The sequence below is a fragment of the Chrysochloris asiatica genome, unplaced genomic scaffold, assembly GCF_000296735.1.
Source record: "Chrysochloris asiatica unplaced genomic scaffold, ChrAsi1.0 scaffold00111, whole genome shotgun sequence".
NCBI classification, from domain to species: domain Eukaryota; kingdom Metazoa; phylum Chordata; class Mammalia; order Afrosoricida; family Chrysochloridae; genus Chrysochloris; species Chrysochloris asiatica.
In genome coordinates this window covers 7,262,935-7,271,868 of record NW_006408629.1, presented here as the reverse complement: position 1 = coordinate 7,271,868, position 8,934 = coordinate 7,262,935, and the positions used below count along the sequence as shown (strand labels likewise).

Genomic DNA, 8,934 nt, shown 5'->3' with positions numbered 1-8,934 from the left:
GATGATGTGCCCTGTAAACTTTCACTCAATCCACAGTAAAAACCTTAAATTAAAAAAAAAAAAAAAAGTACCAATAGAATATTCCTTAGAAGCCATTATAGCCAGACTTTGTCTCTCAAACTTCAACCATATTATCAAGAGAGACCAGTCCCTGAAGAAGGTAAATGCTTGGTAAAGTGGAGGATCAAAGAAAAAGAGCAAGACCCCCCAAAAGATAGATTTGTACAGTGGCAGCAGCACCTAACAACACCACCACCAGGTACTAATAATACCTGCCATGTTCCTAAAAACTATACTCAGGTACAGGCATTCTGCTAGCACTTTACAATTTCTTAGTATCTTCACAGCAAACCTATAAGATTCCCAATTTAGAGATCAAGAAACTGAGGCTTAGAGAAAATAACGAAATTGTCCCAGATTTCATTTCTTAGTAAATCCTGGAACCAGGACAAAAATCAGATCCAAGTTCGTCCTTACAATATTCTACTACACTAACTGGTAGCATAGTGGTTACAAATCGGGCTGCGAACCTTAAGGTCAGCGGTTCGAAACTACCAGCCGCTCTGTGGGAGAAAGATGAGGCTTTCTACTCCCGTAAAGATTTATACCCTCAGAAACCCTGTACAGGGTCGCTATGGGTCGGAACCAACTCGATGGCACTTAACAACAACAACAACCTCTTTATACGCAGCGTATTCCAAAGCACAGCTGTATTGGCAACACAATTAGAGGTCAGGTTAAGGCCTTGGACCCTGGAGAACAATCCTTAAAATCAACTTTGATGCTTGTTGCTGTTGTGGTTAGGTGCCATCGAGTTGGTACCCACTCAAAGCGGCTCTACTTACAACAGAATGAAACACTGTCTGGTCTTGGGTCAATCTCACAATCGTTGCTAGTAGGTGTGTAATGCTGGTCAAATTTTCCACTTTCTCTTTTTCTATTTCTCCATTGATGGAAGGGAGATACTAACAGTATCAATATCATAAGATTGTTTTAGGAGTTAAATAAGCTAATATTTATAATATACTTAGAACCAGGCCTGATAGATAACTCTATACAAGTATGTTAGATAAAATGTTATCATATGTACTTAAGAAGCAATTTTTTTCAAAGCCTGCATAGTATGCCACTGAGTGGGTATAGCATTATTAACCTATTTTGCTATCAGGACTCTTGAGGTGACACTGTAGGATTAACAGTTGACTGCTAACCACAAGGTTGGTGGTTCTAACCTGCCAACAGCTCCTTGGAAACCCTATACAGGATCACTATGAGTCAGAACTGACTCATTGGCACTTAACAACAATTTTGCTATCAAGGAGCCTTGGTAGTATGGTGGATTGTGAGCTGGGTTACTAACTGCAAGGTCACTCAATAGTTTGACTATACCATTCACTCCGTAGAAGAAAGATGACGTTTTCTGTTCCCATAAAAATGTGCAGCCTAAGAAATCCTAAACGGGGTTGCTATGAATTGGAACTCACTCAGTGCCACACAGCTGCCACTACCACCACCACCTTCTGCCATCAGTGGTTGCAGTTTCACATTGTTATAAGTACTATTTTAGAGAAGACGTTATTCATTGTTCTTTTTGGTATTTTTGCTGTGTGTAGATGATGAAGCTTTCTACTCCCGAAAAGATTTACAACCTCGGATACCCTGTGCAGGGTCACCATGGGTTGGAACCAACTCAACGGCACTAAACAAGAACAAATAGATGATTTTATTAGCTAAAGTCTGTGCCTTTTGGGAGTTCACTGAAGCCATTAAGTGTCTGAGCTCTTCAGAGGTGCATGGCTAACTGCCACTTTATTGCTGAACGGGAAAGGAATGTTTTGCTTAATGTGCTCATTTCATATCCTGTTCAAGGCGACAAAGATGGCCTATAAAACAGAATAATTCTTTTTAGCTGAACATGTTATACTGATATAGTTGAGACAGGGATAGCTTCTATTCCCACAAACTAGGAATAACTGTGAGGAAAATTTGTTACTTGTATAAACCTCTACTTTTCAAAAAAGCATGCTGGATATGACCACAGAGCACATTAACGCTGGTCTTCAGAGGTCTCGTGATCAACATTTCCAAGCAGGTCATTAATCTTCAGGAAATGCTTAACATTTCGATTACTAGTTGCTTATTTGAGGATGTGAATAATTTAGTAAAGAATGATTACATGAATTTGAACAAAGACAAGACTGTTTTTCTAATATACAGAGCAGCACCCTCTAGTGACCACAGTTGGTAATTGTAAAAAATTAAAGAAAAAATGTTGGAAACAAAAGATTTTTATAAACTTAAGTTTGAACTAGCAAAAAAAAGCATGTTTTTGTTAACAGGAGAAAAATAAACAATGTTTTCCTGAATGTGAAATAAAAAGCTCGACAACTCTAAATTAGATGACTTTCTTTAGAAAGAAATATTTAAATCCTCACTTTACAATAAACCTAACATTGAGGTTTTGTTTCAATAAATTTATTTTCTGTTTCACAGGTCAGAAAAGGTTCTTTGTTTGAAATTATTTCCTTCCCAGCAAAGACTGCTTTAACTAGCATAATGTATGCTTCATATGCAGCACTAATTTATTTGGTAAGTTAATTCTTAAAATCCAGAAATAAATATAGTAATTATATGTGATATTAAAGATAAAATACACAGTTCATTCATAAACCGAAGTACCACACTGTTGTTAAACAAAATAATTTTATATTATAAATTTACTCTTCTGATGAGTCTAAGTCAATGTATCATAAACCAACATAACCAGTTTTACTTATATAAAATTAGTATGTTAGCATTTGAAGATTTCTGGTTCAAAATGTTTCATTTAGCTACAGCTGTTTTGTTGCAGACATTGTGCCATGTTTAGCCAAGTTCAGTATTTTATTATTTGGGGTCTATGAATTACAATTGCTGTGTACAACAAACATATTAAGGATTTAATAAATGGTAAGTGGCTATTTTCTTTTCATCCATTTCCATTTATGCTATTGTTGTTAAATGCCTTCAAGGCAGCTCCAACTCACATGGCCCTATGTGTAATAGAAAGAAATGTTGCCCTGTCCTGCACCGTCCTCCCAACTGTGGCTATGTCTTGAGACCATTGCTGCAGCCACTGTATCAATCTATCTCATTCAGGGGCTTCGTCTTGCTCTATTTGACCAAACATAATGCCCTCTTTCAGGGATTGGTCCCTCCTGAGAACATATCCAAACTAAGTGATGCTTCTAAGGAACAATATGGCTGTACTTCCCCCAAGACAGATTTGTTCATTTTTCTCAAAGTCCTTATTACTCACCACCACCACAATTCAAATACATTGATTATTCGGTCTTTCTTTTTCATTTTATAGCTTTTTTATTTCCATTTATACTTACCAGCAATTTAAAAAACAAAAATATGTACATAGGAAAAAAGTGCATAGCTTGATGAATTATTACATCTATTTATCTAAAATCAAGGTTGAGAAACCAAATATTACAGTCTTCCAGAAAGCTTCTTTATTGTCTATTCACAACCACCAATCACTATTTTGATTTCTAATACCATAATTTGTCACTTTATGAATTTTATGTAAATGAAATCATACAGTATACATATAATTTTTTTTTTTGCTCAACATTATCTTTGTGAAATTTATTTATTGCCTCTAATAGTTTGTTCATTTACACACATTGCTATATAATATTCCACTGGTTGAGTGTATCCCTATTTACTCATTCTAGTATTTAAGGAGCCCTGGTGCACCACTGTGGGATAAACATTTGGCTGCTAACTGCCAGGTTGGTGATTCAAACCCACCAGCTGCTCCATGGGAGAAACATGAGGCTGTCTGCTTCCAATCTGGGGCTATTATAAATACAGTTACTATGAATATTCTTATGCTAATGAAGTTGCTGGTAGATATTGACATACAACTTTCCAAAATAGCTTTAACAATTACACTAATTCCAGAAGACTGTAAGAGTCCCAGTTGCTCAACATCATCACTGACATTTGGTATTGTCAATGTTTTCCACTTTAGTGGGTACGTAATGGTGAGGAAAATGGTGGTATGCCATGGAGTCAATTCCGATTCATAGCGACCCTGAACAGGGTTTCTGAGGCTGTAAATCCTTAGAGGAGCAGAACGCCTCATCTTTCTCCTGTGGAACAGCTGGTACTTTCGAACTGCTGACCTTGAGCCCAATTTGTAACCACTATGCTACCAGAGCTCCTAGATGAGGATAATACTCAATATAAATACAAATCTCTAGCTTTTCACTTCTCTGATACCAGGTGCAACATGCAACACTCCTTTCTGATGGTAGCCGCCCTGAGCTAGGTCAGACATCACAAGTTAAGAGACCATTCTTCAGACCAGCTGCCCATGCAGCACTTTTCTCTCTGACCCTAGCCACCTGGAGCAAGGTCACATCTCACAAGTCAGAAGTCCTTGAGATTGCCAAATAAGTAGATGTCAGCCACCAGTTTGGGTGTACATACACCACCCCAACTTCTGACCTGCGGGCTACAAATTGAGCAATTTCCCTCTCTATCCATTCAGGATACCAGCTCCATGCTTAGGAGGCCCCCTGGGCTCTCTCACTTCTGACCAGCTGGCTCCCACTAATCCTTTGGGAACAACTTTTCCTGAGGACCTCCCAAACTCACAGAAAAATACTATACTTACTACAATCTTGTTGAAGGAAAAATGAAAAAGAAAAAAAAGGCTATAAATGAAGATACACAAAGGACAAGGTCCTAGAGGGTTCCTAACATGAAGCTCCCATGTCCTAAAAAGGGACATGCTACCCTCGGACATGCATGGATGTAATTTAGCAACTAGGAAGTGCATGGATGTTTTCTTGTGCTTCCATTGGAGTGGGAGTGTGGGAGTGGAGGTGTCTCCTTATGCAATGCAAACTTCAATACCTTTCCCATGACAACTGACCAGCCCCTCTTCCCTGAGATTAGTCAATATCACGAGGTGATCATGAGATACTATAACAGCATGGGTCCTTCTGGACTAGCCAGTCTCCCCAAGTCACCTCATCACTTCATCCCTGGTTAGGTTTGGTTTAGAATTCTTATGGAAGACACTTAAATTCCAAGGTTTTTAGAGATCTCTGAGAAACAGAGGGCAAAGACTAAATTCCTTGGGTAAGGTCACTAAGTGTCAGAATCGACTCCACAGCACTTAAAACAACAAGGTTGTTGTTATCTCATAGTGGTTTTCATTTGCATTTCCTTCATCATTGAGACTGAGTACCTTCTCATATCTCCTTTGGACTTTCGGTTATCTACTTTTGTGAATTCCTGTTAGTATCTTTTCATTTGTTTATTGGGAGATGACTTTTTATTATTGACTTGTTCTTTATATAAAAGTTACAAGCTCTCTTTTGGTTATATGTGGGCAAATGTCTTCTTTTACTCTGTGGCATATCTTTTCACTCTCTTAGCAGTATCTTTTAAAATAAAAGTTCTTAATTTTAATGCAACCACGTTGGGTTAGTGCTTCTTGTATCTTATTTAGGGAATCATAACCCCCAAGGCCCTGACAATGTTCCTCTGTTATATTTGAAGGAATCCCTCTGAAAATGTGGTTAATGTGCTCGGTTGTCAATCAAAAGGTCAGTGGGTCAAACCCACCCAAGTGCTTCATGGGAGAAACATTTGGTAGTCTGCTTTTGTAAATTACAATCTTAGAAAATCCTGTGTTAGTTCTACTCTGATCTATAGGGTCTCTATGAATCAGAACTGATTGGATGGCTGTGGGTTTGTTGTTGCTGTTAAGTGCCGTAGAGTCGTTTCCAACTCATAGCAACACTGTATAGGGTTTCCAAGGAGCAGTTGGTGATTTGAACCACCGACCTTCATCCAAGACTTTTGACAGTCTACGGTATATTCAATATTTGTCACCAACACCATAATTAAAAGGTATCAGTTCTTCTTCAGTCTTCCTCATTCAATGCAACTTTCACATGCATATGTAGTTGTTGTTAAGTGCTGTCGAAACAGTTCATAGCGGTGATTAAAAATACCATGGCTTGCATCAGGCACATTCAAAATGGCATCTTTGCTCTTCAACACTTTCAGGACATGTTTTGCAGCAGATTACATTGTTTGATTTCTTGACTGGATGTTGACTGTGAATCCAAGCAAAATGAAATATTTGGCCATTTCAGTATTTTCTATGCTTATATCATATTGTTGTTAATGGTCCAGTGTGATTTTTGTTTTATGTTGTTTTAAGTGATTTTGTTTTGTTTTACATTTTGTTGAAATGTAATCCATACTGAAAGCAGTATTCTTTAATCTTCATCAGTATGTTTCAAGTCCTCTTTGCTTTCAGCAAGCAAGGTTGTCCATCTGAATACTGCAGATTGTTAAAGGAGCCTTCCTCCTGTCTTGATGTGAAGTTCTTCATATAATCCAGCTTCTTGGATTATTTGTTCAGCATACAGATGGAACAAATATGGTGAAAGGATACAACTTAATTAGACTTGTGGAATTAGGCAGTTCCCAGGTTTGTAACATTGATGGACAATACTATCAAGAATCTGAAGTCTTACCATAATTCTCCTCTGCTCTCCTGTTTGTTATTTTTTTATCGTTAGGCCTGTTGCCTCATACTCAAGCATCACATCCATGATTATTATCAAAGTAGGCAGGGAAGGTATACTGTTGTTAAGTGCCGTCTAATTGGTTCAACTCACAGCGACCCTTTATCAGGTTTCCGAGGAGCAGCTAGCTGGTGGGTTTGAACTGTTGACCTTGCAGTTCAACTCGACCTTGGGGTCCAGTGCATTATCCTGCAGCACCTTTCCTTGTATCTAGGTTAGGTGAGGAACATCTGGTCCACCGGCCTTAAATCATTTGATCTGGCCCTACCAAGGCAACCATAGTTCCAGCCATTACGTTGTTGTTAAGTGTCATTGAGTCAGTTCTGACTCACAAGGACCCTGTACAGGGTTTCTGAAGAGCAACTGGTGAGTCTGAACCACTGACCTTGCAGTTCAAACCAACATTGAGGTCAGATGCTTATCCTAAGGGTGCTTATCAGGACTCCTAATCATCACATTTTGTTGTTGTTGTTAAGAGCTGTCATCACATTGGGAGTGAGTTAATTAAATGTTTGACCACATATAGCAAGCTAATTTTTAAGTTGAGAATTTGTATGGCCTGTGAATGATGTTATACATTTCAGCACACACACAAAAAAATTGATCTAGAAACTTTCCCTAAAACCACTCCTAACCTTCTTTCCAGCAGACATTCCATGTGCACATTTAATGCACATTTAAATGCAAGAAAATTAGTGAGGTTCCCTGCTTTACAGAAAGGAGGCGGCAAGATGGTAGGAGAAAATACAGCTATTCAATTCTGAAGGTCTCAATCCCTTTTCCAGTACCTTCTTTAGGAAACCTTCTAAGTGTTTGTTGTTCATTGTATCACCTCCAGGCATCTTTTCTGTAAAATGAGCTAGTTTCAGTCTACTTCAGGAATTTCCTTATTTTTATCCCTTGTCTTAAATACTTAGCATTAACATCATCCTCATCGCTATAGTCAGGAAGATTTACTTATTTGCTGTTGTTGTTAAGTTCTAGCCAGTCGGTTCCAACTCATAGTGACCCTGTACAGGGTTTCTGAGGAGTGGCTGGTTCAAACTGACCTTGCGGTCCAGCTCATTAACCTGCAGCGCCATACCAGGACACTACCACTAATAAACTTACAAAGTAACTGTAACGGATACAGTTCTTAGTGATTCCAATTTTTGAGGTTATTTTTCTCTTAGGTTTGATTTTGATACCATCTCCTTAAAGTAATAAAAGATATATTTTTTAAAGAAAGTGGCTCACACTTCTGTTTAAGAATCATTGAACTACTACTAGGTTACTAGATTCTTAACAAAATATTCACATCCTTCCCACTGTATACACAGGTACAAGCGGTGTAGGGTGATTAGGGAGTTAAAACAAACCAACAAATTCCTTCAAAACATATTTTATTTAATTAACTCAGGTGAATAAACGTCTCAAACATATAATAAGTATGCGGGGGAAAGATGTAAAGTCCATCCTTACAGAACCATTCTAAAGTTGAAGTTTCCATCTACACTGTGGTGTAATAAATTTAAAACAAAAAATCAAACTTCTCATTCTTACCATGTACCAAGGGTTCCTTTATTAGAATATGTAGATTAATAATTTTACATTATGCATATTTTATTATGCTTCAAGGAAGCAGCTTAAAAGGAAACCTTACTTTTCAAACACCATTTTTATTATCTAGACGGTCTGTGTGAATGCTGTGTTGGAGAAGGTAAAGAGCATTTTCCAGGAAGAAGACTCTATACGGCAAAGCAGAGAGGAGAGTGAAAATCTTAGAAAAGCCTTTTCTGAGCCCGTGCTTTCTGACCCTATGTTTCCGGAAGGTGAAATCAAAGCAAAACCTTACAGGTCATTGCCGGAGAAGCCAGACAACGTTTCAGATCACCCCAAGCTTCCTGCTAATAAGTTGAGTAATAAGATCCAGGTTTTACATTCTGTGTTTGACCAATCAACTGAAATGAATTAATGAGCAAATCTGAGCATACATATCACTAAACAGAGCTCAATAGGTATGTATCTGATAGCACATTTCATCTGACAAAGCTATGAGTCAATTTCACATATCTTGAAGGTTCTGTTTTTAATAAAAGGGGGGTGGGGAACTATTTTAAAATGTCATTTGTTCTAGTGTTTATATGACAGAAAAAAATAAAATGAAAATCTTGATGTAGAATATAAATATGACTAGAAGACATTTTTAATGAACAAGAAAAGTCAACTTTTGGTAGACCAGTCTTTATGCTGTGATTTATAATGTGAGCCTTCCTTATAATAAATTTTGTTTTATAAAAGACCTAATTTGAATGTTTTTCTAGTCCTTTGCTGCTGTTGTTATTGTTGT

At 37.7% G+C, this 8,934-nt stretch overlaps 1 protein-coding gene across 1 annotated transcript in view; it reads left to right on the top strand.

Annotated features, from left to right (window-relative positions):
- Positions 1-8,559, top strand: part of SPATA9 (spermatogenesis associated 9) — a 48,012-nt gene extending 39,453 nt beyond the window's left edge. Inside the window, exons 5-6 of the mRNA XM_006867883.1 lie at positions 2,494-2,589; positions 8,275-8,559. Of these exons, the coding sequence (XP_006867945.1) occupies positions 2,494-2,589; positions 8,275-8,559 (381 nt within the window). The remainder of the gene's footprint in view (positions 1-2,493; positions 2,590-8,274) is intronic.
- Positions 8,560-8,934: the final 375 nt, after the last annotated feature.